The sequence below is a fragment of the Mirounga leonina genome, unplaced genomic scaffold (genome assembly GCF_011800145.1).
Source record: "Mirounga leonina isolate KUSES-001 unplaced genomic scaffold, KU_Mleo_1.0 Mir_170, whole genome shotgun sequence".
NCBI lineage: Eukaryota > Metazoa > Chordata > Mammalia > Carnivora > Phocidae > Mirounga > Mirounga leonina.
Window position 1 is genome coordinate 3,404,830 of NW_023270433.1, and position 24,937 is coordinate 3,429,766.

At 57.9% G+C, this 24,937-nt stretch overlaps 5 protein-coding genes and 4 non-coding genes across 10 annotated transcripts in view; 2 read left to right on the forward strand and 7 right to left on the reverse strand.

Moving 5' to 3' along the window:
* Positions 1–311, reverse strand: part of STKLD1 (serine/threonine kinase like domain containing 1) — a 22,274-nt gene extending 21,963 nt beyond the window's left edge. The window contains exon 1 of the mRNA XM_035016574.1: positions 163–311. Coding sequence (XP_034872465.1) covers positions 163–311 — 149 coding nt within the window. The remainder of the gene's footprint in view (positions 1–162) is intronic.
* SURF4 (surfeit 4) lies at positions 169–13,310 on the forward strand. Its single transcript, XM_035015512.1, has 6 exons — positions 169–357; positions 7,879–8,065; positions 8,717–8,793; positions 9,427–9,470; positions 9,954–10,140; positions 10,929–13,310. The coding sequence occupies exons 1-6, from the start codon at positions 310–312 to the stop codon at positions 11,193–11,195; spliced, it is 810 nt and encodes a 269-aa protein (XP_034871403.1). The 5' UTR covers positions 169–309; the 3' UTR covers positions 11,196–13,310.
* A 322-nt stretch (positions 13,311–13,632) lies between these two features.
* SURF2 (surfeit 2) lies at positions 13,633–17,654 on the reverse strand. The gene is made up of 6 exons (XM_035015513.1): positions 17,526–17,654; positions 17,285–17,439; positions 16,567–16,670; positions 14,514–14,705; positions 14,153–14,319; positions 13,633–13,734 (listed from the first exon to the last, which is right to left on the reverse strand). The coding sequence occupies exons 1-6, from the start codon at positions 17,601–17,603 to the stop codon at positions 13,654–13,656; spliced, it is 777 nt and encodes a 258-aa protein (XP_034871404.1). The 5' UTR covers positions 17,604–17,654; the 3' UTR covers positions 13,633–13,653.
* Positions 17,655–17,755: 101 nt separating this feature from the next.
* Positions 17,756–21,363, forward strand: LOC118017550 (surfeit locus protein 1). Of its 2 annotated transcripts, XM_035015516.1 has the most exons (9): positions 17,756–17,776; positions 17,858–17,909; positions 18,609–18,742; positions 18,823–18,905; positions 19,414–19,605; positions 20,406–20,478; positions 20,559–20,721; positions 21,033–21,114; positions 21,184–21,336. In XM_035015516.1, the coding sequence occupies exons 5-9, from the start codon at positions 19,418–19,420 to the stop codon at positions 21,251–21,253; spliced, it is 576 nt and encodes a 191-aa protein (XP_034871407.1). In that variant the 5' UTR covers positions 17,756–17,776; positions 17,858–17,909; positions 18,609–18,742; positions 18,823–18,905; positions 19,414–19,417; the 3' UTR covers positions 21,254–21,336. The 2 variants fall into 2 exon arrangements, with proteins under 2 accessions (XP_034871407.1, XP_034871408.1); XM_035015517.1 differs by lacking the exons at positions 17,756–17,776; positions 17,858–17,909 and having other exon boundaries at positions 18,637–18,742; positions 21,201–21,363.
* Positions 21,364–21,594: 231 nt separating this feature from the next.
* RPL7A (ribosomal protein L7a) lies at positions 21,595–24,899 on the reverse strand. The gene is made up of 8 exons (XM_035015514.1): positions 24,829–24,899; positions 24,143–24,263; positions 23,478–23,627; positions 23,028–23,168; positions 22,748–22,827; positions 22,316–22,446; positions 21,952–22,021; positions 21,595–21,761 (listed from the first exon to the last, which is right to left on the reverse strand). The coding sequence occupies exons 1-8, from the start codon at positions 24,829–24,831 to the stop codon at positions 21,657–21,659; spliced, it is 801 nt and encodes a 266-aa protein (XP_034871405.1). The 5' UTR covers positions 24,832–24,899; the 3' UTR covers positions 21,595–21,656.
* LOC118018241 lies at positions 22,114–22,181 on the reverse strand. The gene has a single exon (XR_004681331.1). It is a non-coding gene; the product is annotated as a small nucleolar RNA SNORD36 (small nucleolar RNA).
* LOC118018240 lies at positions 22,517–22,589 on the reverse strand. Its single transcript, XR_004681330.1, has one exon. It is a non-coding gene; the product is annotated as a small nucleolar RNA SNORD36 (small nucleolar RNA).
* LOC118018239 lies at positions 22,908–22,981 on the reverse strand. The gene has a single exon (XR_004681329.1). It is a non-coding gene; the product is annotated as a small nucleolar RNA SNORD36 (small nucleolar RNA).
* On the reverse strand, positions 23,708–23,782 carry LOC118018242. The gene has a single exon (XR_004681332.1). It is a non-coding gene; the product is annotated as a small nucleolar RNA SNORD24 (small nucleolar RNA).
* Positions 24,900–24,937: the final 38 nt, after the last annotated feature.

The following is a 24,937-nucleotide window of genomic DNA, read 5'->3' on the forward strand; positions in this document are numbered from 1 at the left end:
GCTGGAGCGCGGCGGGCGGGGCCGGAGCGCGGCGGGCGGGGCCGGAGTGCGGCGGGCGGAGCCTCGAGCGTGGCGGGCGGGGCGGCTGCGGGCGGCGCGCGGCCCCTTTAAGGCGCGGCCGGGGCGGGCCCGGCGGCGCGGCCCCTTTAAGGCTTGGCCTACGTGGCAGCCGCTGGAGCCGCGGACGCGGAGCGAGGCCGGCCGCCGGGCACTTCCTGTGGAGGCCGCAGCGGGCGCGGGCGCGGGCGCCGAAGGGCCGAGCGCCGAACGAGCGAGCGAGCTGAGCGAGCCGAGCCTCCCGCCGCCGCCATGGGCCAGAACGACCTGATGGGCACGGCCGAGGACTTCGCCGACCAGGTGCGGCCTGCAGCCCGGCCGGGCCTCCCGCCCCCGCCCCCGCCCGGAGCCCCCCTCCCGCGCCCCCCCCGGGCCCCGAGCCCTCGGCCGCCCCCAGAGCCGGCCCCCGACCCGGAGGGCTGCCCCGAGGTCTGGGCCGTGTCACCACTTACCCCCTCTCCCCGACCCCGCCGGAGGATCGCGCCCCCTCCCCCAACCAGGGCATTCCTCCTGGGCTCGTCGCGCTTCCTGGCCCCGGACTCCCCCAGACCGGCCTCCAGGCCCGGCCTGCCCTTGCGCCGCCTCCCCACCGGGGCTCGGGGTGTGTTCTCGGGCCCGTGCTTCGGCACCCAGGTGGGTGAGCCGAGCCCCCCGAACCTGGCCTGGGCGCCCCCAGAGGGAGAGGGGTGTTGAGGGGCTGCCTCGCCCCCTCCTGAGAAAGGAGCCGGGGCCCTGGGGGGCGCCGCTGGTTGGGGCCAGGTCTGGCGACCGGGGAGCGCCCTCTCCCTTTTGAACTGTCGGGGTGGTCCCTGCACGCTTCCCCTTTCACTGGCACTCTTAGGGGGCGGGGTGGGGAGCTCTGATTCTGAACAGGGGTTGGTCAGCCTGGAGGCCTGGGGGTCCTCCCAGAGGAGAGGGGGCGCCCTGGTATGTGCCCCAGCCACAGAGCGCCTCAGCACTTTTTTCTTTGCTCTTTCCCAGATGTGTTGGACTCATGGGGTCCCTCTGACCCTCCCAGCATTTTCCCTCCCTGTTTGGACTCTGCCCTGGGACTGAATTGAATGGGTATCTATCTGTACACAAACCTGGGAGGAAGGGGAAGCCTATCTTCTTGGGTTTGTTTTTTTTTTTTTTCCCTTCCAGAGCGTACAGGTGGCATTCTGAGCAGCAGGGAGGCTGAAGCAGGGCAGCTGACACACACCGGCTGGACAGAATCAGACCCTAGAAAGGGGAAAGAACAGAGCTTCCACCCTCTTTTGATTAAGCTCTTGAGCATTTAGTGTCCTTTTACTTGTAAAAGTATTCCGTTATGTTTGTGGGTTAATAGCCTTATCCCTGCAAGGCCGACTCGGGTCTGGCCCAATTGTCATTTCATTCCTTAGTTCACTTAACGTGCTTGTGGTTTGGCCAGAGTTAGTAGTGAGGTTAAATTTTTAATTTTTATGGAAGTAGTATTGAGTAATCAAACTCTGAAGCTTAGGTTTATTGGAAGGCTTGTATTCGTTTGTGTGATTTAAAAAAAAAAAAAGATAAATGAGTGTTTTCTGATCAGGGACGGGTGAGCAAGATTTTCCACTGTTCCCCTCGAGGGCTGAATCTTCCTAGTGTGGTCTGCTACTTGGGTTCTCCTTCCATCACTTTCCTGTGAGCTGGTATTTTAAAACCAATTTGGGGGAGAAAAAGTATATCAACTTGAAGAAATAGTTTTTCCTAAGGTCACAATTCTGTGTTTACAGACACAGTTTAAAAATTGTATCCTTCACAAAAACAATTCATACCGAGAGCTCTCAACCAAGTACGTCTTCCTTCCCTGTCAGTTTTCATTGACATGATTTTAGTGACCCGATTTCATTTCCCTAAGTAGCAACTCCCTAAGAAGATGGCGCCTTTCAGCAAGGGGACTGTGGGAGCTCTGTACACTCACTCTTCAGTCTGGAGAACCCTGATTTTGCAAGTGCATTTCATAACCAAATCTAGCTAAAATGTCTCTAACCCAGCTGCTGCCAACGATCAAATGATAAACTTCCCTACAGGAAAGAAAAAAAAAAAGTTCAAAATCTCTTTATGTAATCTTCTCTTCTTTTTCTCCATGCATTTTGTTTGAAACAAAAGAAGCAGAATCTTGGAACCGGAAAGGCCCTTGAGGGGGACACAGGGTCTGCCTATACCAAGTTACTGCTGGGAAGGAAGGCAGGGCCTGCTGGGGCTTCTGGAATGGCCTGGGGCCTGGCCCTGGGGGCAAACCCAGACTCCAACCTCGCTTTGAGGCTGGTGCCACATAGGACAAGCTTCTGAGGCCTGGTGTTCTTCTGGCACAAAAAGAGGGAAAAGGACTGGCCTTGTAAAGGGGCACACTGCATCAAACCCAGCACCCAGAGCAGCCCAGCGCTGTGTCTGTCAGGCAGCGCGGGCTCCCGCTTTCGGCTTATCAGCACCAGGGCCCACCTGGCTGGTGGCAGCAGATGTCCAAAGACACCTCCATGCCCCCTTGTGGGGGACTCAGGAGGGCAGTAGCCCTCGTGCACTTCAAAACGAGTCAGGAGCGGCTTCTGCCACAGTCAGGCTCAACGCAGGAGGATGTGGGCAGATGAGAGTGCAGATCCAAAGTGACAGCTTCCCGTGGACAAAATCTGGCCAAGCTGCCGTGGCGTTTTTGTTTTTAACATTTATCCACATAATATTAAAACGAAGCCGCTGATGATAAAGGTGCTGGGAGTCTAGGCTTTTAAACTGAAAATGATTTCATTTGAAAGGAGTGGGGAAATGTCAGAGGCACTGATCAGGTAACGTGACATACCCGTTTTTTTCTAACCTTGTCTTCAGAAAACAAAAGCAAAAATCAAATGACAGGATTGGGCCAGGAAGTCTGGGTTGCTGAGAGGGAACCTAAAAAGGCCTTTGTTTCCTCCAGGAGTTACGACAAGAATCCCAAAACACTAACTCTGGGCCAGGTCCTCCATACTTAGTGCTGTGTTACTGGAGCGTGTGAGGCTGGCCACAGTGCCTCCATCTTCAGCCGCGGGGAGGGTGGTCTTGTACGGCACGCGGTGGGCTGAAGTTCTGAGTGCCGAAGGCTGGGCTCCTCACCTCTTGGCTGTCCCGCACCCTTTCCTTCAGGCCTGCAGAGGTGAGAGCACAGGGTCAACGGCCTGGTTAGTTCTGGCTGGCAGGCCCCTGCAGAGCTGCATCCCCGGCATCAGGCTCCTCGCCCCGGGCAGCCAGGGACAGTGTCCTCCTCCTAGGAAGCCAGGCGCTAGAGAAAATGCTGAGCGTGCCCTCTGCAGACGCTAGGCATCCGGAAGCCATCTGAGACCAGGCTGGAAGGAGCCAGAGACCAATGAACTCAGCAATCCAAAATGACTTCTGTGTCCTGCAGCTGGTGCTCGCTGCCATTCAGCACATCTGCACCAGTAAACAGGAGTATTAGCACCTAATGGGTTCGGCCTGACAGCTCATCACCAAGGTGACATAAGCTGAATGGGGCCTTGCTCTCCATTGGGGCCTTTGGTTTTTACCTGTCTTTGGCATGAGAGAGCCAGTCCTGGGAGCTCTGACCCCCAGGAGCTCCCCGTGGCCTCTGGTCAAGTGTTGGGTAGGTAGGATGGCCCCGACAGAACAGTGCCGGGGCGTACGTAGGGCACAGGTGTTAGGGCTGTGGGTTAACTGCGTGGATGGCCGCTGGATGTGAGTAGAGCTCTGGGAACGGTGATGGGTTCTGAGCATCCTTTCCTCCCGTTCCTCTGCTCTGTGCCCCCTTCCCTCCCAGGGCTTCCTGCCTTTTGCTATCAGGAGCGAGGGGAGAAGGCAGGGAGAGCTCATTCTTCCCTGCTTGCCCGTCTTAGGAGGTTAGGAAAAGCCACCCTGTCTCTTCTGGGGAGCGGGGTGGAGACGTGGGGGGACTGTGGTTAGTGAGGCTTTTCCTGGAAAGTGAAGCAAGCTCTGTTCTCTTCCATGTGACCTGTCGCTGCTCACCTTTGGTTAGGCTCTTAGTCACGTGGGGTTTTGGTACAGAAAGGCAGGCCATCTGCAGGCCTGCTGACTTGTTCCTGTACCTGGAGGTGCAGCATGGACCCACAGAGTAGCACTCCAGGAAACTTGCTGGGAGAGCTCTGGGGCCATGGTGGATGCACACGTGTGAGTCACTGAACTCTTGCTTCAGCCCTGACTCAGCCTGATGGGAGGGAGGTCACCCAACCACAAATTCTAATTATCTGGGATGTGTAGGCTTGAGGTGGCCCTTGAGAAGGGCAGCCCCGGTCTGGCGATCAGAAGGTCTGACTCGCCCTTTTCCACTTCCTCAGGGTTCTCCACCAAGAATTGCACACTGTTTCCCTCCAGTCCTTTCCGTTGCGAATACTCAGAGAAAGTAGGGTTCTCTGTGTTGCACGGGGGCTGCAGGTGGCTGTGGGATGTGATCACTGTGTTCTCAGAGTTAAGGCGCTGGCGGGATATGTTTCTGAAATCCCCTCCAGAATAGTAACCCTCGGAAATCTCAGCTTTCTGTATTGCCTGAGTCCCTCAGACGCTGTCACTGCTTATGAGCCGTATCACTCTTGACTGACTCAGGGGCTCTTCCCTGCTGTGGCAAGGGGATGCTGTCCACAGATGCATGATGTGGATTCGGTGGCCAAGTCTGAACCGTTGTGACCGACATGCATTCAGGGAATCTGTAAAACTGGGTCTGGCCTCGTGTTTCTTTTTTAAGCCTTTTTTTTTTTTTTTTTTTTAAGATTTTTATTGATTTGACGGAGAGAGAGAGCGCGCACAAGCAGGGGGCAGCAGCAGGCAGAGGGAGAGGGAGAAGCAGGCTCCCGGCTGAGCAGGGATCCTGATGCGGGACTTGATCCCAGCACCCATGACCTGAACCAAACGCAGACGTTTAACCGACTGAGCCATCCAGGCACCCTTCCAGAGCCTCTTTTAAACCAGCGAGCCTCTAATAAGCACCTGTTTGGACTGAACATGGAAGAAAAAAACCTATGTTTAGGGGCGCCTGGGTGGCTCAGTTGGTTAGGTATCTGCCTTTGGCTCAGGTCATGATCCCAGAGTCCTGGGATCAAGTCCCACATCGGGATCCCTGCTCAGCCGGGAGCACTTCTCCCTCTGCCTCAGTCTGCCTCAGCCTGCTGCTCCCCCTGCTTGTGCACGCGCTCTCTGTCTGTGGGGCTGGCTTTTCACAGGCATCTCCAAGAACCTTGCACACGTGTGAGTCACTGAACCTTAAAAAAAAAAAAAAAAGGGTCTGGAGCAGCCTGACTTACAAAATATAGTCAGCCCTAAGCCTAGACCGCATCTGATTTTGAAAATGAGATATATGCTTAGTTCACAGCACAGATAACCTGAATTTTGGCATTTTTTCCCCTAAGCCCAGAGCTGTCTCCTCAGCATGTCTCATGGGGAAGGGAGGAGTCTCCCCGTTGCTCTTTAATCCTGTTGACCCAGACACTCAAATTAGGAGTACAGACTCCTCACGGAGACTTTTAAACACTACCTGTGTCCCTTGGGCCATGCTGCAGAGCAGTGCGTGTGTTAAATGGGGGTGCTTACGGGGAGGGGGCTCCGAATGAGGCCCAAGGGTGCGGGCTTGTTTGCTCCTCACTGGGGAGCACAGGAGCGCCTCTCAGCTCAGTTCGGGGCAGCTCAGCACCCCGCCGATGTCTGTCTGCCTGCCTTTTGGGCTCAGCCTCCCCCGGAGTCCCGCCGTGGCCGCAGTCTGTGTGTCTCCACGGACTGGACTGGGAGCGATACCACCGTTGATTGTTGCCGGGCCTTATGAAAACATTTGGGGGCCTTGAGGCAGAAGTGGCAGGGTTGGTGGCGTCCGCTGTCCCTGTCCCTCCTGGTCTGATGCGGGGGTGTGTGGACACCAAGTGTACGTACGTCTTATGTGTGCTCTACGTAGGCCCCCGAGTTCACAGGGGCATTCGAGGCCTCTCTTTCTAAACAAGGTTCTTTCTCCTTCCCTTTTCTCCTCTGCTTCTTCAAGTTGGAGTCTTAGCAACCACTAACCCAGCTGTCCTCGCTTTGTAGGATAGCATAACCGTTCCCCGGCCTCCAGAAGTGATTTGGCTTGTCCACGGCCACAGGGCACGGGCTGGCGGCGCTCACACCGAGCCTCGTCTTCACCGATGCACCTGGTTCATTGTCCAGGCGTCTGTCTCTCAGGTGACCTCTGCGGTCAAGGGCTGAGCAAGCGTTTGCAGAAGCGCCACCTTGGGGCTCAATCAAGCTCAGCAGATCTGAAGAGAAAGGACAGCTGCCTGTAATCCCCCCACTCCTCCCCCGTGACCTGTCTGCTGTGGCCCAGGTGGAGGCGGGGAGGGGAGGCTTCTCTGCGGACCGAGCCAAAGTTGGCCAACTAAGGGTTGATCGAAACAGCCAGAGGCTCGTTACCCGCGGCTGAGAGCATCAGCTGTTTCTAGAACTTGAAAGCAGCTTTTCAAAACACAACAATTAAGAGACGCTCTTAGATACTAGATACACCTTCGTTGGTGCCAGTAAGGTTTCATCAGCTCTGAGAGGGGCTGTGGTGGTCATTTGACCGTCCCTTTGTGGGGGCCAGACCCACAGATGCCCTTTAGACTCTGCTACCTGACGCGTCACTGGGTGGGTCCCAGCCCTCCGAGAGCGGCTGTTACCGTGTGTGGTGGGGTTTCCCTTTGCACTTCGTTTCGAGGTTGGAAAGAAAGTGGCTGCCGGGACCTGAGGGACATTGGTGCCCCGATTCAGCTCGCGTGTTTGTTTCCTAACTATGCTGTTGTTAATGGTCCACCTCGCGGCGGCGCAGGAGGAAGTTCTAAGTGTGTTTTCTCTCTGCTTGATGTTTGCCAGCGATTTTCCCAACTTGAATTTTGCTGCTGTTGACACAGCTGTTCGTCCCTTTGTGTGTCTCTGTCGGACTCGAAGGGCTGTGGAGGTGAGCTGCACAGTCCCACGTGTGCACTCCCAGTGCTCGCGCACAGTGGCCCACCTTCTGTCCGGTGCGGGCCCCGGGAGGCGCCGAGACATGCACGCGGGACTGCTCCGCAGGTTCTGGCCAAGTGTAGACGCGGGAGCTTACCGCTGGGTCAACTGAGGGGCCCTCGAGGCCTGGGACCCTGGCTGCCACCGAAGCGGCCTGCCGTCTCAAGAGCGTGCATGCCTCTCTTCAGTCTAGAGGCGGTCTGAGCTTCGTCGGGGGTGCTGGGAGGCCCGGGCCCAGCCGTGTGTGACCAGGAGGCCAGGTCAAGCCTCAGCCCGGCAGCGTGGGGTCAGTGCGGCACTGAGCGAGCCCCTCTCCCCTGTGGGGTTCAGTTTGCCCATTTGTAGAAGAAGTTCTCAAAGGAGTGGGGGCAATTTTGTCCCCCCACCAAGGGACACGTGGCACTGTCTGGAGGCATTTTGGGTTGTCACAATTGGAGGGGGGCTGCTAACGGCATCTGGTGGGCAGAGGCCAGGGATGCCGCTCACCACCCTTCGGTGCAGGACGGCCCATGATAGAGCCCACAATAGAGATTGACTCGATGCAGACGCCCGGGGGCGCAGGTGGGGAGGCTGCCCCCTAGTGAGCTCGCGGGGCCTTGTCACGCAGTGATCCTAACTCACCAAGGCCCTCGCCTGAGCATGCATGCCGTGCGTTGTTGCCGTCTACACACGGGTACTGAGACGACAGGGAATCCCAGAAGGGCGCCGTAGCCGTCGCCCCGGGGGTCTGAGCCAGACAGGCCGGTGGCACCTGCAGACCCGCAGGGTAGTGCAGGGAGAGGTGCTGAGGGTCCCTGCGCGCCCTGGCGTCCAGCGTCCGTCCCGCGGCCGCCTCAGCTGGGTTTCTGTGGCCCGCAGTTCCTCCGAGTCACCAAGCAGTACCTGCCCCACGTGGCGCGCCTCTGCCTGATCAGCACGTTCCTGGAGGACGGCGTCCGCATGTGGTTCCAGTGGGGCGAGCAGCGCGACTACATTGACACCACGTGGGGCTGCGGCTACGCGCTGGCCTCCGCCTTCGTGCTCCTCAACCTGCTCGGGCAGCTGAGTGAGTGGCCCCGAAGCGCGGGACGGGCGGGGCAGAGCATGTCTCCGGGGCTTTCCTGGGACGGCCGACCTCTCCCTCCCCTCCTTCCCCGGCAGTGGGCCCCCGGGTGGGTGCTCTGCTTGCTACAGATGACTTGGTCCCGGTTTCAAGCACCTGGAGTGGGACATGCGGGGGATCTGGGGGGGGCACGGATAGGAGCCAGAGCCGTCAGAACCCAGGCTGTCGGGAAAGGGTGAGCGCTAGGCCGGGATGCAGCTCACGTGGGCCTCAGGTCTTCTGCTCCCGGCCACTGCCTTCTGGTGGCAGCCCCCCTCCCTTGTACCTTGTGGGGCAGGAAAGGGGCCTGCGCTTTTCAGGCTGTCCCGAAGCTCTCCAGAGCAGAGTTTCTGATGGACCACCCACTCTGGAAACGGGCCCATTCTCTGGAGCAAGGGATCCACTTTCTAGAATGGTGTTTCTGATAAGTAAGGTCCAGTTGACTCGTGTGTGGTCTGTGCCTCTCACCAATTCTCCTGGAAGTTGCCTTTTCCTTGGGGTGGGCATTGGGGCTGCTGCTGCACGGGGCTCAGGTGAGGTGGCCAGGGACCCGGTGGCGTCTCTTCGCCCGGCACTCGCCCACAGCCCCCTGAGCCTTGCCCTTCTCCTTTCCAGCTGGCTGCATCCTGGTGCTGAGCAGGAACTTCGTGCAGTACGCCTGCTTCGGGCTCTTCGGGATCATAGCCCTACAGGTACACGGGACGCGCCATCCGGGTCTCTCTCTTCCTTGCTGTGCTTGGAGCAGAGCTTCTGCAAAAAGGCATTTCTGGGGATTCAGCTTCATTCCCCCCTTGAGCCCTCTGCCTGGACCTCCTTTTCTTTTCTGAGAAGTCACTGGATTTTGCTCAAAGCAAGCTCAGGGGAGCGGGAGAGGATGGTGCCCTGAGAAGGTGCCAAGCTCTGGGTAGCCACCGTTTTGCCACCTTCCTGAGTTTCCTTTGACAGGAGGACAAATCACAAGGTTGGCTACAGCCAAGACATGATCTTACCATTTTACCTCCTAAGTAAGGCCCAGCTAGCCGCATGAGCTGTGTAACATATAGCACGCGGACCGACCGGTGCCCTCAGCTGCCGCGCTCCAGCCCACCTTGGGCCCAACGCCGGTGAGCAGGCGCTTGTTAAGCAGGCCCGGGCTGGTGAGCACGCCCTGAGAAATGCTGAGCCAGGTTGTTGAACTTGGAGCCGTCCTGGGGTCCTAAACCGTTTGTGTATCTTACACTCACACTTACGTTGGAGAAATTGCCTACTGCAGTTAATTCCATAGAAGTCCGAATGGTTTGAAAATGCTGAGACTCCAGTTTGTCTCTGTTCTCTGTTCCCTCCAGACGATTGCTTACAGCATCCTATGGGACTTGAAGTTTTTGATGAGGTACGTGTGCTCCACACGGTGAGCTTCCTTTCCGTGTCTCTCGACTCAGGAGCTAGCAGTGGGAGTGAACTTCTTCGGGTCCAAGTGTGCTTAAGTCTGTAGGGGGTGTTGGCAGAGGCTCCCCCCTGATCCCGAGCACAGGGGCGCACGAAGCCATCTCTCCCAGTCGTGTGTTCCCGAGGGAGGGAAGGAGGGACAGAATGACCGCGCTTTGCTCGCGGTGCCGGTTGACTGCAGAGCCAGGGCTGGGGTGGCCCGAGTGCGTTCAGGCTCCGGTCACTGCTCGGCAGAACAGACGCGTCTGTCCTCAGCTGTGGAAGGCCTTTGCAGGTGTAAGGCAGTCACCCAGCTGGTCTGGTGTGGTTTGGAGAGAGGGACCTAAGGGCCTTTCCTGTGCTCCCGCCAGGATCTCCCGACCTGGTCGGATGGGCATGTGTCGTGCCCGATGAGCCTTAGTGACTCACCTGGTGTGTCTCTTCTCAGGAATCTGGCCCTGGGAGGAGGCTTGTTGCTGCTCCTAGCGGAGTCCCGTTCCGAAGGGAAGAGCATGTTCGCAGGCGTTCCCACCATGCGCGAGAGCTCTCCCAAACAGTACATGCAGCTCGGAGGCAGGGTTTTGCTGGTCTTGATGTTCATGACCCTCCTTCACTTTGACGCCAGCTTCTTCTCGGTGAGTGTTCCTGTTTGCTTAAATGGGTCAGGTCTCCTGTCTGTGGAAGGGGTGCTGCTCCCCACCCCCTTCTCTGGTTGTGTACTAAGCCTAATCGAGGGGCTGTTGGAATGATGTTGGAACGAGTTGGTTCAAAGGAAGCAAACCTTTGATCCTATTAAAAGGAATAAAAACCCGCAAGCTCTTGTGGGCTCAGAGCGGACAAATGAAGTCGAGAATCTCCCTGACCTCACTGGGGGACCCGCTGCCTGGCATGCTGACCGCCCAGCTGCCGACCCAGGCTCTTTACAGACTACTTCTTCCCTTGCCCGCTGCTCACACTTCTGTCACGTACTGTGTGCGTGCCGGGTGTTGACTGCAGAGCTGCCGGTTCGGTCCTGTTCCCAGGAGCTTACAGCGCACATCTTTAGAGCCCGCTGGGTGCCCTGACTGGGAGAGGTTCCCGAGAGGGGGGAGCCCGGTTCTGAGAAGCACTGGGGAGTATCTTGATGGCTTGCAGGCCCACAGGCTCAGACCCGGGTGTGTCCTGGTAAATCACAGCCCATTCAGAGGAGGCTTTCCTTTACCCTCGCCCCGACTGCTCGTGCTTTGGAGCGATGCTGTATATACCGCCCCCCGCCCCCCGCCGGTACCGCTCACTCGAATGCATGCCCCTCTGTGACGTCACCGACACCTACCACAGTGACAAGGGCAGTTGGAACTTGCCTGTTATAAACAGGGTATGTCTCTTCTTCCTCACCCTTTTTTTTTTTTCTTCTTTGGTATTTCTCACCTTCCAACCTATGTAGATTCTCCAGAACATCGTGGGCACAGCTCTGATGATTTTAGTGGCCGTTGGTTTTAAAACCAAGCTGGCCGCTTTGACTCTTGTCGTCTGGCTGTTTGCCATCAACGTGTATTTCAACGCCTTCTGGACCATTCCTGTCTATAAGCCCATGCACGACTTCCTGAAGTACGACTTCTTCCAGACCATGTCGGTGATCGGAGGCTTGCTCCTGGTGGTGGCCCTGGGTCCTGGGGGCGTCTCCATGGATGAGAAGAAGAAAGAGTGGTAACAGACCCCTTCCCTGCCTGGCTGAGACCCGTGGCCATCGAGGACTGGTTTGGGGCGGATTTGACAAAACTGCCAGCATTTATGTACCCTCTTCCCTCCCCTCCTGGTAAAGGCACAGATGTTTTGAGAGTTTATTTGCAGACACCTGAAAATTGATGGCTAAATTTGCTCTGGACTCACACCTAGTATCTGACCCTCGGAGCTGGCCGGCTGGATGGCAGTATCTACCCCCACCCCCTCACCAAGGCAAGGCCTCGGCTTCTCGGAGCGAGTGGCTGGCTTGGCTGGGGCCTCACTTCCTATTTTGTTTCTGGTTCGCGGGTGGGGGCCTCAAGCTGTACTGTGAGCAGATACATTTGTGTATCCTTCAAAGCAGTCTCCCTCTTATTATTTTTTCAGTTTACGTTTTTAACTAAAATGAAAGGATTCGGGATAGCCCAGCCCAACATCAAAACACACTGTCCAAGTCCTGGTTTTAAACCACCCCCACGGCTCCGAGTTGGTCCTGCCCCGCACTGTAATACTTGCGGGGCCAGTGACGGCATTTAGAGAGACCCAAACCCAAAGAATGACGCTGCACTGGAGGGGTGCCTGCGGCCACTGTCCACAGTGGAAGTCACTCATCAGAAAACCGCTTCAGACTGGGGCCGAGGTTTGAGAGGGCAAACCCCCGGGAGCTTTAGTGGCTGAAGGTGGGGACGGAGGCGCTCCCAAGTCCTCTGCAGGGACCCACGCTCCGACCCTGGCCACACGTCTGCAGCTTGGCTCCCATGTGAGGGGCGTGGGCTGAGTGGCAGCCGCGTGGGGCAGGGCAGCAACAAAGCGGGCTCTAGACCAGTTACCTCACCCCCGACCTTTACACAGAGCCTCTGCTGAAGGCCTGGGCACAGCTCTGACCCGGCTGAGCGCCCCGCCTGGTTCTCCGGCTGGAGGGATTCTTCCCAGGCTGTGCAGCCGCGATGTACCATCCTCACGAGGCTGTCGCTTGCTCTGATTGTCTATTTGCTATGCTGAATGCAGCCCAAATTACTTTTTACAATTTGTGATGCCTTACCGATTGGATCTTAATCCTGTATTTAAAGTTTTCTAACATTGCCTTACACTGCGTTTCTCTTCTTGGGGGTATGAGCGCCTGTTGCTCTTCTCCGCTCGTGGGGCCGTAGTGGACGCCATGAGGGGAGAGTGGGGCATCTTGGTGCCTCTCCCCGGTCCTCCCCCAGACCCGCTTGGGGGCAGGCTGACCAAACTCGAACGAGGACTGCCTGAAGCTTGTCTTTTCTCCTGGCTCATCAGTTAGATGTGCAGGCCTGAGGGTCACCCCTGGGGATGCTGGGGTTCAGTCCTGAGCCAGGATCCACATCTACCAGCCAGACCAGAGCCAGCGTGAGGTGGGGAAGCTGCCCCACTTTTGCCCCCCAGTGCTCTTAGAACCTTACCTGGCTCTGCAGCCTGGACCCACCAAGCCTGAGGGCGGGATCTCGTGCCCATGCCCCAGCCCCTGTGGAGGCTCATCCCACATGTTCCTAAACCCTCGCCCACGGCTCACTTGTATACCCCTCTGGCCTTTCGAAGATGAAGCAATGGCTTACGGACAGAGGGCTTTTCTACTTCCCAGCACTAGGATGCTCACCACACAAAGGGTGGTTTCTGACTCCGTGTTTCCACCTTGGTAGGGCCATTGCTTGGTGCACCCCCTTCCCCGTCAGCACAGCAGTCCTCTCAAAGGACACTTGGCCAAGTCTGTTCCTCTGTACCGTTTTCGACAGGGTACGGGTCCTTCTCGGCCCTGTGCTCACAAGGCCTTTGTTGGTTTGTAGAAACAGGTTGACCCCAGGAGGCTGAGGGGTGTGGTCAGAGGTCACCCTCCGTGCCAGAGGTTATTCTGGCCTCCTCCACCCTGAGCAGGCCAGTGCCTGAGACGGGGTAGATGCCTTTGCAGGGAGGAAAGAAAAATACCATCTATCAATTGGCTTTGGCAAAACAATTTCTGAAAAATTTTTTGCTTTATGTGGGAAATAGGTATAAATCTCATTTTATGCTGTATTTTATATCTTAGTTGTGTTTGAAAACGTTTTGATTTTTGGAAACATCTAAATAAATAATGGCATTTGTTGTATGTAGTGTGATCCTCTGGTGTTGTCCAGCTGGGGTGGGGCCTGGCCAGGCCTCTCCTTGGACGCCGAGCAAGCCCGACAAACCCTCTAGGCTTCGCTGAGGAGCACTTACAAGCCACATCCAGCCAGAACTCTTCCCTTGGGGTCCCTGCTGCTTCCTGGGGATGGGGACCAACCCCCAGCCCCACCCTTGGGGGCAGCAAACGCGGAGTGGAGGGAGAAGGCCCTGGGACACCCCAGCAGCCAAGAGGATGCACCGCAGGCGGCTTGAAAAGCACCACAGGGGTCAAGCGTGTGAAGGATTCTCGAAAAGCTTTCAACACGTGCTCTCTCCGCGGCCGTTTATTAACCGGACTGTTTAAAAGAGCTGAAGCTCTTAGCTTTACGATGATGACTTTTGAACTTCTTCGATGAGCTCACCTGCTTCTGGAACATGAACAGAGGGTTCCAGCTCGTGAGGCTTCCCCGCCTGAGAGGAAGGGGTACCCCGCCCACCCGCGGAGATAGGCCGGCTCCCCATGTCCCCAGCCTCACAAGAGGCCTGGACCTCCTTGAGCCCCGGCCCTGCTCAGCTACCCAGGACGACGGAACCTTGGTCACTGCCTCATGGCAACGGGCCGTGTCTGGAAACAAGTCCCCCACGGGCTCCCTGCTGCACTCGGCAGCCCTCAGAACCTGTCCGTGGAGCCTCAAACCGGAAAGGATCCCACCCTCATCAGGGCAGAGCGGCCTTGGCTCCTATTTACTTAACTGTTAGCTTGGTATTTCATTTGCAAAAACAAGGTTCTTTTTAACGTTTTGTAAAGGAGACGGCAAACTACCACCAGAGGAAGCTGCCCCTCACCTTCCCGCGCTTGCGGACCAGCGCCCGGGCCACTTCAGTCTCCTCTCTGGCCCCAGGGCCCTTCTCTGCAGCACGCCTTGGCTTCTTGCCCTCCTCTTCTGTCAAAAAGTCATCGGTGCTGTCCCCAGGCTCAGTCCCTCCCAGGTCCTTTCTGGTAAACAGCTCGGCTGGAAGGAATGGAGGGATGGGCCGGTTCAGGTTAGGCTCGTGGTCTGCTCAGGGCTGAGCGGGGAGCGGCCAGCCAGGGCCCAGGACCTGAGGACCCGCGGTGGGAGGGACAGAGGGATGGGTCTAGAGGGTCCTAGCAGGCAGCCAGGACCTACACCCATGGTAAGGGGGGTGAGGGGGCACTCCCGCTTACGTGGGTACAGGTCTTTCATACTGTCGTCACTGTCACTCGCGGCTGTGCCATCGTCCTCGCTAGATGCGGGTTCCCAGAAGGCCTCGCTCGGGTGAGGCGGCCGGGCGCCGTCCATCTGGTCCTCTCTCCTCCTCCTCTTGTGCAGGAGGCAGGCAGGCACGTAATCCACGCCCTGCTTCTGACACTTCTCATCTGGGGGACAGGCCAGCACACTGCCTGGTTCTGGGTCTGCCCCGCAGTCCCCCGGTGCAGAGCCAAGCTCCACCAGGGCCCTGTACCCTACTCTGCTGGGTAAAAACTGGACCAGTTCCTACCAGGAGAGGAAGGAGGCCAGCAGGGGTGCCGGCCGTGGAGTGAGAAGATGCAGGGGTGTGCTGGGCCTCGAGCACTGAACCCCCAGCCCTAGCCTGGCTCCAGGAAGCCTCAGGCATGCCGGCTGGGCCCCCACACTGGATGGCGGGGCTCAGTGGGAGTCGGGCCCTTGGCCCAGAGCAGAGGCACCGAGATGAGGCCTCCACGCTGGAGCCATACTCCCGTGTACAGAGGACTTGGAGAGGCCAGGCGCTTAGCGTGGCAGATGCAGACTGAGCCCCGACGAGCAGGGTGGCACCGAAAGGCCTGCTTTTGAAACCTGCCCTGTGTGGGCATGGCTCTCCTGTCCAGTGCAGCCCCCTCAGGAGGAGGGAGAAGGGGGACTGGGCCCTGGTCTCTGATGTCATTGCCTGCTTCTGCCCACCTCCAAGGTCCTATCCTCTGCGTCATCTCTGCCACCCACTCCGTGGTCGCACATGGCCTCCTGGCCACTGGACCCTGCACCCGGTGTCCCCTCTCCGCATCCCCAGCCAGGCTCCCTGGCTGCCAGGCTCTGGCTCCTCCTGGTCACTGGTCCTGTGAGCCACACACACCAGCGTTAAGATGACTCTTTTGCTCATGGAGTAACCCAGTTCTCCCTTTGCCGCCCACACCAAGCAGCCCTCAGGCTCTGCACCTGTGTGGGATCCCTATTCTCAACCCTCACTATTGCCCTTAAGTGAAGACGGCCTCATTTCTTCTTGGGGAAACAGCCTTCAGAGTCCTCTTCCTCATCCTGCCTGTGTTTCCCTCCCTCAGCCCCCCTGACTGCCTCATCTGGTCCTCCCCTCACCTTCCCTTCAGGAACATTTGAGAAGAGTCTACCACTCTCGAAACCTCTACCCCCGACACCACTCCACCTGGCTGCTCCCTCCCTCCTGGGGCTCCTTCCATGCTCAGGCCTGACCCTGTCCCTTCTTCCCTGGCTCCGTGGACGCAAATGCCACCTCTGTGTCAGTGGCGTGCATCATCTGAGTGCTGGCCCCTGTTGTCAGTGGCCACCCTCCCTGACACACGCTGGCAGGAACATTTCATTTTCCCACGAAGCCTGTCATCCAGATGCCACTCTCCTAAACCAGGAATTCGGGGGTCCCAGCTGACTTCTTCCCCTCCCTCACTCCCTCACCTACTGATCCTACCCTGTGCACATCTTCCCTGCCAACACCTGGTCACCCCAGCCACGGTCACCTCACCTGACTGCACAGCCACTGAGCGTCCCCTCTTCCACTCCTTCCCGCCCCCCCTCCCCTGAGCCACAGTGATCCTGACACACACAGTGACGTGCCAGGCCCTGCTTCAGTCCTCTCAATGCCTCCCCACTTCACGTGGTCCTGACCTCCAAGGCCCTCTGTGTTCTTGCCCCCACCTACCCTGCTGACCCCACCTTGCACGGTGGTACAGTGGCCGTCCTTCAGGAGCTCCTGCAGCCAAGTGTTCCTCTGCCTCTGACCTTGCCTGAATCCTTGCCTCTACTCCCCACGTAACTAAAGTCTCAGCCCAGAAACTCGGCCTCCCCGGGGCCTCCTTGCGGCCCTCTCCCTAGCCTGTGGTGACCTCGGAGCCCACTGCACCACCAGCTGCTGCCCAAGGGTGACTGAGACACCACTTGTGCCCTTAAGGGGCACTCATCCTGGAGAAGGGGCAGGCAGGCCCCCAAATACCTGTGAAGTGAGGCAGGCCGTGTCCGCCCGTGGCTACTTACATTCACACAGAGCTCTCTGGTACCGCCGGCCCTGGGTGTGCCTCAGCACGTGCCCTGGGGACTTGTTGATGTGCCGCAGGGTGAGTCTGCAGAACAGCTGGTGTCTAGGGGACAGGGAAACCTCAGTCAGCAGGGACACTCCCGGGGATCGACATCGGGGGCCCTCCACCGCGGCTGCATCTGACAGCAGAGGTGGACGAGGTGGCCTGGGCAGCAAGTCTTAAAAGCTCCAGAAGCAATTCCACACTGCACCTGGGGTGGAGAAACACTGATCCAGGCGGGCTGTGAGCTCTCGACGTTTGCCTGGGACGCAGGCCTGGCCAGCCTCAGCCCAGGGCTCCCGCACCAGCGAATGCACGCGGGAAACGAGGCCCGGCAAGGCGCTGGATGAACGGGAGCACCCACCCTCGCCCTCTGCCCTTCAGCCGCTGTCGACCACACACGTTCAGCTACACCACAGCTCTCTTCAAGTACGTGAAACTGACCCCATTCAGAACCTTAGGTGACAAAGCGCAAGCCCTCCAGCTCCCCTCTGAAGCAGACGAGCCCGGGCGACCAACCTTAGCCTTACAAACACCAAACGGGCACCAGGGAGGAGCCTATCCCACACGCACGAAGCTGGGCTCCGGGGCCTCGAGGAGCGCGCACCCAGCGGGAACGGGTGGGCTCGGACCCGTCCCCACTCGGGACCCTGCCTGCAGTGGCCCCGCGCACGTACGGGTTCTTGGTGCTGGGCACGATATGCGGCTCGAACTCCGCGTAGTCGAAGGCCGGGGCGGCGCGGACCAGCCGCCGGTATTTCTTGCCGCGGGTGTAGAGCTGGAGCTCGGGCAGCCGGCAGGGCAGCTCGTGGCCGGTGAGGACGCATGTCACCTGCGGGCCGGAGGGCGGGCGAGGGGGTCAGGGGGGCCCGGGGGCCACCGAGCGCCGCCCGCGCCTCCCCCGCCGGCCCCGCGGACCTTGCGGGCGCCGGGCTCGAGCCGCAGACTCGGGTGCTCGCGCAGGAAAGCGCACACGCCGGCCGGCAGCTCGGCCATGGCCCGGCCGCTCGCGGAGCCGGAAGCCCGCGCCGCTCGCGCCGCGTGGGCCGGGCGGGGGCGGGGCTCGGCGGCGCCCCGGAAGCAGATGCCTCCGGGCCCGGAAGCAGTGCCGGCGGGGTATGGCGGCGGTCGTGCGGTGGCTGGGGCTGCGGGCCGCGGGGCCGGCGGCGGTGAGCGCGGCGCGGGGACATGTCGGGTGGGCTGGGGGGCCCCGGCTTGGCCGAGCTCAGCCGCTGCCCCCGTCTCCGCAGGGCCCGCCGCGCGCGGTCAGGAGGGGCGTCCTTGCGGTCCCCCTAAGGCCAGGTGAGGACTCGCTCGCGTGCGCCCTGGGCGCCCGGGAAGAGCGGCCCGCGCTCCCGCCCCCCGCTTGGCACCGAAGTGCTCAGTTCCCGGCACCTGCCCGGGCTGAGGGGGGGCCAGCCCAAGACTGAAAGCCGGGTGTCTGGGACCCACGGCTTGCAGGGGGCGCGTGCGCGTACGGCGGAGGGGAGCGCTGTGCGAGAAGGAGGGGTGCTTTGTGCGCCCGCTCCGGGCCTGCTTTTTCGCCGTCCGCAAGGCCCGGGATGCTCTGATTTCATGAGACTCACACTCCCACAGCTAAAGCGTATTTTTGTGTATTCTCTTCCATATTCGCATCAATGAGAGTGGAAAACAAGCTGTTGGAAGAGCTCTTTGAGCCAATATCCCGAGTTTATCCCGGTTCTGTCTCTGCGCGGGTGTGGAATACATCGCAGAGTGTGCTTGTGTAAAAGGCATGAGGTGGTTACCCCGGGTGGGCGGTTGGTGGCAGAGCCGGGACTAAGCCCTAGGTCTTGTTTATTCAGTCAGTAAACATCCACTGAGTGTGCCACGAGCCGGCCCTGGTTTAGGAGCTGGGCCGGACACAGGCTGTGGTCTGTTCAGTCTCCGGCAGTAAAGGTGGCGTCTCCTTGAGGAGTTGACTGCTCCACTTCTAATTGTCCAGGGCTTCTGACCCCATGCCTGTGTTGTAAAACCTCCTAGGTTTGGCCTGGAGGCCAAGCAGGTGTGGCAGTTCTGCAGCCGAGGCACCTGCCACAAAAGTGCAGGACGACTCCTTCTTCCAGTGGTTCCTGCTTCTCATTCCTGTGACTGCCTTTGGCCTGGGGACGTGGCAGGTAAAGACAGGCTTCTAGCTCTGGTGGCTCTGAGCTTTTGACCTTGTTGCCATCCTCTCGAGTTCGCACTGTTTCCATAGGTCCAGCGTCGAAAGTGGAAGCTGAAGCTGATAGCAGAGCTGGAGTCTAGAGTTGCGGCTGAGCCCATCCCCCTGCCAGTTGAGTGAGTGTGTGGCTGCCCACCTGGGACTGGTCTCACTTGAGGTCAGCAGCAGGGCCTGGCTTCTGCTTGTAGTCCTGACCCTCAGATGGGAGCCTTCAAAATCAGTTGTCCTATTGGCTTCCTGATCACCCTTGGGAAGCTGCCTGACATGCTTAGAAGAGTATCACTGATGCTGAGTTTTACTTTTCTTTCAGATGTGTTGTACCTGAGGGGTCCCCCCCAGTGCTTATGGGCCCCTATAGCAGTAATTCTTACCTGGTGCATGAGGGCAGAGTGCACCTTCATGTCATGTCTTGACATGAGAGCATTATCTTGAAAAAGTGCCCTAAGTGATTCTACAGCCTCTACTCATTTTGAGGCACTTCGAGGGATAGATAGGGTCAACAAAGCTTTCCGTTCAGGGGAGCAAACATGTGTGCCGTATTTGTGATGTGCAGCCCCGGAAGGGTTTGAAGTTCCTGCCAAACCTTGCTTGGCCGCAGCCTCACTTGTCCCCACTCCCATATAGCCCAATGGAACTGAAAAGTCTGGAGTACAGGCCAGTGAAGGTCAGAGGGCACTTTGACCACTCCAAGGAGCTGTACATGATGCCTCGGACCATGGTGGACCCTGCCCGGGAGGCCCAGGAGGCTGGCCGTCTCTCTTCCTCACCCGAGAGTGGTGCCTACGTCATCACCCCCTTCCACTGCACTGACCTGGGGTGAGTAGAACATGCAGCGAAGCACCAACCTTGGGCAAATCCAAGATACCCAGAAAGGTTCAATTCCTTGGAATTTGTACTTCTGATATTGTTAAGCCAGTTCATTTCACTTCTTACTGAATGATTCCTGTGCGTGGAGCTTTCCGGAGAGGTGAATGAAATCAACCCTCTGGAGTTGTCTCGTGGCCAACACATTAAATGGTTGTGGTGCGGCATGAGGAGGGGCTAGTGAGAGGAAGTCGAGAGAAAGGAAAGGCACCCCCAGCTCTGCCTGGAGGGGGTGGGGTGGGGTTAGGGAAGGATTCCGAGGGGACTACTTGGGCCACGCCTGGAGTCGGGAGATGGGAAGGGCAATACGGGGAGAGGAAATGACCTGTCCAGCAAGGGGGCATTGCAAAATCAGCTAGAGCAACTTCCCAGCTATAGGTCTGGGAGGGTCTCCCCGCCACCCCAAGAGGATACTGGAGGCAGGTACACAAGGCAGCTGCTGCAGTTAACTGGGAAAGTTAACTGGGTAGCTGAACTCTGGCCGTGGGTGAGGCACACAGAGGGAAGCAGAGATGGGGGCTGTTACCAGGGACCCTGGAGGTCTGTCCTCAGAGTTGATGGCCCTGCCAATCAAGACCCGGCCAGGAGAAAGGAGGACCTTCCCCGTGGCACACCTGCAGCTGCCTCCCGGTTTTAAACCCTTCCCACGGACAACCAGTGATAATCTTTATTCCAAAACCCTTCCCCACCTCAAAGAGCATACTTCTGTTACTCCCTTCCGCACCTGAAAGAGCATCCTCCTTTTACTCCAGAATCACCATCCTGGTAAATAGAGGGTTTGTCCCCAGGAAGAAGGTGAATCCTGATACACGGCAGAAAGGCCAGGTAAGGGGTGTGAACCCTCCCTTGTGAGCAGGGCTCTCTAGAAACCAGGCCCTGAAGAGCAATCTCGTTTTCCTTTCTAGATCAAGGGAGAAGTAGACCTAGTTGGGATGGTGAGGCTGACAGAAACTAGGAAGCCCTTTGTCCCAGAGAACAATCCCGAAAGGAACCACTGGCATTACCGGGACCTGGAGGCCATGGCCAGGCTCACGGGCGCAGACCCCATCTTCATTGATGCGGACTTCCGTACGTTGTGACCAGCCCGCCCCAGAGGAGCACGTAGCTTTTGCAAACACCTGGTTCTACCTTCCTCTCAGCCCTGACGTTTTTAGTACTTGCTACTGCTTATATTTTAGCATGTGTGGGAGGAGTGTGGATGTCTGCCAAGTACTAAGGGAAGGAGGCAACATGGGGCTGGTTACAGGTTAAAAAAAAAAAAAAGGCCTCACTGAATTTTGGCCATGCAAGAGCTCTGGAAGGCCCCAAGGAAACAGCTGGCCAAAGTGCTGTAGGGAGACACACAGTGATTGTGGACACTGAGCCCACTGTCTCTGCAGAGAGCACAGTCCCCGGGGGACCCATTGGAGGGCAAACCCGAGTCACTCTGAGGAATGAGCACATGCAGTACATCATTACCTGGTAAGTCCCAGTCTCTAGCTGCTCCCAAGTCTTCCCCTTCCAAACGCTGACTGTTCTCTTCAACCCAAGGTATGGACTCTGTGCAGCTACATCCTACCTGTGGTTTAAGAAATTCCTACGTCGGAGTCCTGGTGTGTGAGATTAACTAATGAGCGGAAGGACCACAATAAATCAGGAGTCACGGATTTCCAAGCTTTGTTTTTATATAGGATCAGGTACTATTGGTATGAATAAATCTTACACACCTGTTGTCGTCTGCCTGCCATTCTGCCTGTGCTAGTTAACGGTCTTGATCATAAAATCCAAGCTTTGTCAGCATGTTCAAGTATGACGTGCGACTGAGTGGTTGAGGCTGCTTGTTCAGAACAGGTCAACCCACACCTCCTGCCCTGTGCCCAGCACAGACCCTGGGTTTGAAAAACACTTTGTCGCCATCCCAAACTGACAGGAGATCAATTATATTCAACCCCAAACGCCAACTGACACTGGCTGAAAGACAACGTTTTATTACTTTTATGTACAGAAAATTCAGCAGCATCCACTCAGCCCAGTTTGGTGGCCAGTTCTTTAGCCTTTGCCTTTTCCAGCTTGGCAATGCGAGCCACAGACTTCGGACCCAGGACGTTGCCTCCCCAGTGGCGGCGGATCTGCAACGACAGAGAGGGGTCAGTGTGGCCTCCTCCAAGGCTCTCAAAACTAGGTCAGCCCATGTGCTCTTCTACTTGGCTGCTCCAAGTCCTTCATCAAGTAGGACTGCTCAGGAGGAACCAGGCCAGCCAGTCCCCTGATGAAAGGTTCAATGTACCCGACAGTGTTGTGTGTCAAGCTACGGCTTACCTCATCGTATCTGTCATTGTAATTGGTCCTGATGGCTTCCACCAGCTTTGCCAGAGCTCCTTTGTCTTCCCTAAAAAGGCAGGGGGGAAATGGGGGTCATTAGCTTCTCGGTTACCTTTCCAGAAAGCAGGGACGGGCTCACTGTTAGACCCAACCAAACCCTTTGCCTCAGATACAATATGACCACATGGCTTATTCAGGTGAAGAAATTCGTTAACCATCATTGGCAAAGATTCAGATAAACGTATTCCTTTAAGGTATGGCGTTTGGTCTTTAAGGAAAATCCTGAGGGATTAAGGACTGGGGGAGGGGGTGGCTCACCCCTACTGACTGCTGGGCGTTGGGGGCCACCTTGCATACTTACGAGTTGACCTGTGTGAAGGCGACGCTGGTGCAGGTCTTCCTGTGCACCAGACGCCCCAGCCTGGCCTTCCCCTTGATAATGCAGTAGGGAACCCCCATCTTACGACACAGGGCAGGCAGGAAAACCACCAGCTGGAATACAACATTAGCTCTAGAGTATATTTCGACCAAAAGCAGGAATGTAAAAGCTAACTCAGTAGCAATTGCTCAGGATTAAAAAGCTCATGTACTCCCACTTCAAGGTTTAATTCAGTAAGAAATCCCCATCATCACAATGGCTATCAACTGGATCACCTGTCAGTACCGTCCTCAACGAAAAGCTATCTCCCCGCTTTGGCCTAACACGCCATACTCAACATCTAGCTTTAACTGTCCCGGCACGGACGTTAAGACCCAATTTAACAATCAATGCTTAAAAATGAGGAAGACGTACCTCAATGGGATCCACATCATGTGCAATCACTACCAGCTGAGCCTTCTTGTTTTCCACCAAGGTGGTGACAGTGTTAACCCCTAGGACACACAACCAATTTGTGTGAGCAGTCCGCAGGGGCTGCTTGGTTCACAAAAGCAGCTCTCCTCGGGGCCCAGCTGTGACTCAGGGTTAAAAAGCTCGATTTTACTCTTCACAGTGATTCCAGGTGAAGAAATTCATGCATCATTGCCAACAGCCTGTCCCACCACTTGCCCTCTGTGAGGAGGGGCCCACTCACCAGCTCGAAGGACAGGTGGCCTCTTAGTGGGGACATCCCCTTTGCCCGCAGCTTTCTTCTCGGCCCGGGCCAACAATCTCTGCTTCTTCTCCTGCTTTGTCTCTGGTCTGTACTTGTGGGCCAGCTTAAGCAGTTGAGTAGCTGCAAGAATCATTGTCAGTTTAGGCTTGTTTTAAGCTCTGGTCTGTGCCACTCGACGCAATGCTAGCTCACTGCCCTGAAAGTAGTCCAAGACATCCCCCAACACGTACGTGACCTCTTCGGCCAAGCCACCTTCATGTTCTGGAAATTAGACATGATGTCCTCAATTTTAATAATTCAATTTATTCGAAAACCCCCACCGCCCCCAGAAAACACTGCAAATGTAGTACCATCAGAGTAAAGACGGTAACGTCGTCCTGGCCCAAGAAACCCCTTCTCGGATGCTGGTTTTGTGCCTTGGAACCTCACCTGTCTGGCGGTCCAGGGCCTGGGTGAACTGGTTAATCGCGGGAGGCACTTTTAGACGTTTATAGAGAATAGCCCTTTGCCGCTGCAACCGGATGTAGCGGGGCCATTTGACAAAGCGGGTGAGGTCCCTTTTGGGCTGGATGTCCTGTCCTGAGAAGTTAAGGGCAACACCGTGAGTGAGGCTCAAACCCCCATGGAGTCCGAGTTTGGTGCCATTCGGAGGGTGCAGGTGCATCAGCGATCTTGGTGGTTTCAAGCGTCATCACCATCTCTCAGATAGCAAATATTCTTTCACATCATCTGCACACAAACACCTGGGATCGCAGGGAGACCCCGATACCTGCCCCTCATCCGGGAGCAGCCAAGCTGTCCGTCAGCACAGTGGGCCAAGGGCCTCTGCTCTGAGCGTGGCTCCCAGGGCCAGGCTGAGTACCAGTATCTGAGCAGAAGCAGAGTGGCGCTCAGGTGGCCACACCCCGCGCACGCACCCCCCCCCCAAAAGCGCAGGGAGGAGCAGAAAATGGAAAATGGGACTCCCGTCCGCGCAGCTCCGACTCCAGACCCACCAGAAGCTGCTAGTAAGCACAGGACACGGTCCTCTGCTCGGTAGCCAGCGCTGCTCTCTGGAAGTAACACCACGTTCTCGCGTCCCCCACCTTACCCACCGATGCCAAAATTCTTGGGCCTCTTCTCGAACAGGGGGTTGACCACCTTCTTGGCCTCCTGCTTCTTCACGACAGCAGGGGCCGGGGCCACCTTCTTCCCCTTCGCCTTCTTCCCTTTCGGCTGCGCGAGAAGGAACCCGGTTAGACCAGGTCCTCCCGTCCCCGAGGCCGGGCTGGCTGCCGACGTCCGGGTGGCCCAGCAGCGAGCCCGGCGGCCGCCCACGTCTACGTCAGTGAGCCTGGCGCCCAGGCACCAAACACCCCCCGCACCCTCTGCACGAGCCCCGGCAGCCACGCGGCCACGTTCGTCCGCGACGCCGCGCAAGGGCCGAGCCGGAGCGGCCCCGGCCCGGAACTGCGCGCCCCTCAAGGGCCCGGCGTACAGCTGGCGCTGAACCCCTCGCCCGAGGCCCCTGGGGCAGCCCCCACGGCGCGGCAGACCCTCGGCCCGGCGTTCCGAGCCCCGCATTGCGGCGCCGCGCTCCCCCGGCCCGGGCCCCCCTCCCCGCACTGCCGGACGCAGCCTCCAGTATCACACCCGGCCTGATGCCTCCCTGCCAGGCCCCGCGGGGCTCCCCCCTAGCGCCGGGCGGTGGAGGGATCCCCGCACGGCCACGCCCCGAAGAGGATGGCAGCGGATTGAAGCCGGACCCAGCGCCAACACGACGAGCCGCAGGACCACTCACCATCTTGGGTCGCCGGAGGAGAGAGAAAGAAAAGGGAATTGTGGGTAATATGTAGGCGACACCGGAGATCGCGAGACCTGGCGCCTGCGCGGGATTTCGGATTTAAAGG

What these genes read in the sequence shown, in the direction of transcription:
- RPL7A (XM_035015514.1), bottom strand. An exon ending in GGCCCTGGACCGCCAGACAG is followed by an intron (nt 23,169 to 23,477) that starts GTGAGGTTCCAA and finishes TGATTCTTGCAG; the next exon opens with CTACTCAACTGCTTAAGCTG. An exon ending in GCCACCTGTCCTTCGAGCTG is followed by an intron (nt 22,828 to 23,027) that starts GTGAGTGGGCCC and finishes TGTGTGTCCTAG; the next exon opens with GGGTTAACACTGTCACCACC.
- SURF4 (XM_035015512.1), top strand. Translation starts at nt 310, where the DNA reads ATGGGCCAGAACGACCTGATGGGCACGGCCGAGGACTTCGCCGACCAG. An exon ending in TCGGGATCATAGCCCTACAG is followed by an intron (nt 8,794 to 9,426) that starts GTACACGGGACG and finishes TGTTCCCTCCAG; the next exon opens with ACGATTGCTTACAGCATCCT. An exon ending in TTGACGCCAGCTTCTTCTCG is followed by an intron (nt 10,141 to 10,928) that starts GTGAGTGTTCCT and finishes CAACCTATGTAG; the next exon opens with ATTCTCCAGAACATCGTGGG.
- LOC118017550 (XM_035015516.1), top strand. Translation starts at nt 19,418, where the DNA reads ATGGAACTGAAAAGTCTGGAGTACAGGCCAGTGAAGGTCAGAGGGCAC. An exon ending in TTCCACTGCACTGACCTGGG is followed by an intron (nt 19,606 to 20,405) that starts GTGAGTAGAACA and finishes CTTTTACTCCAG; the next exon opens with AATCACCATCCTGGTAAATA. An exon ending in CTTCATTGATGCGGACTTCC is followed by an intron (nt 20,722 to 21,032) that starts GTACGTTGTGAC and finishes CTGTCTCTGCAG; the next exon opens with AGAGCACAGTCCCCGGGGGA.
- SURF2 (XM_035015513.1), bottom strand. Translation starts at nt 17,603, where the DNA reads ATGGCCGAGCTGCCGGCCGGCGTGTGCGCTTTCCTGCGCGAGCACCCG. An exon ending in GTGCCCAGCACCAAGAACCC is followed by an intron (nt 16,671 to 17,284) that starts GTACGTGCGCGG and finishes CCTGTCCCCTAG; the next exon opens with ACACCAGCTGTTCTGCAGAC. An exon ending in TATGAAAGACCTGTACCCAC is followed by an intron (nt 14,320 to 14,513) that starts GTAAGCGGGAGT and finishes CATTCCTTCCAG; the next exon opens with CCGAGCTGTTTACCAGAAAG.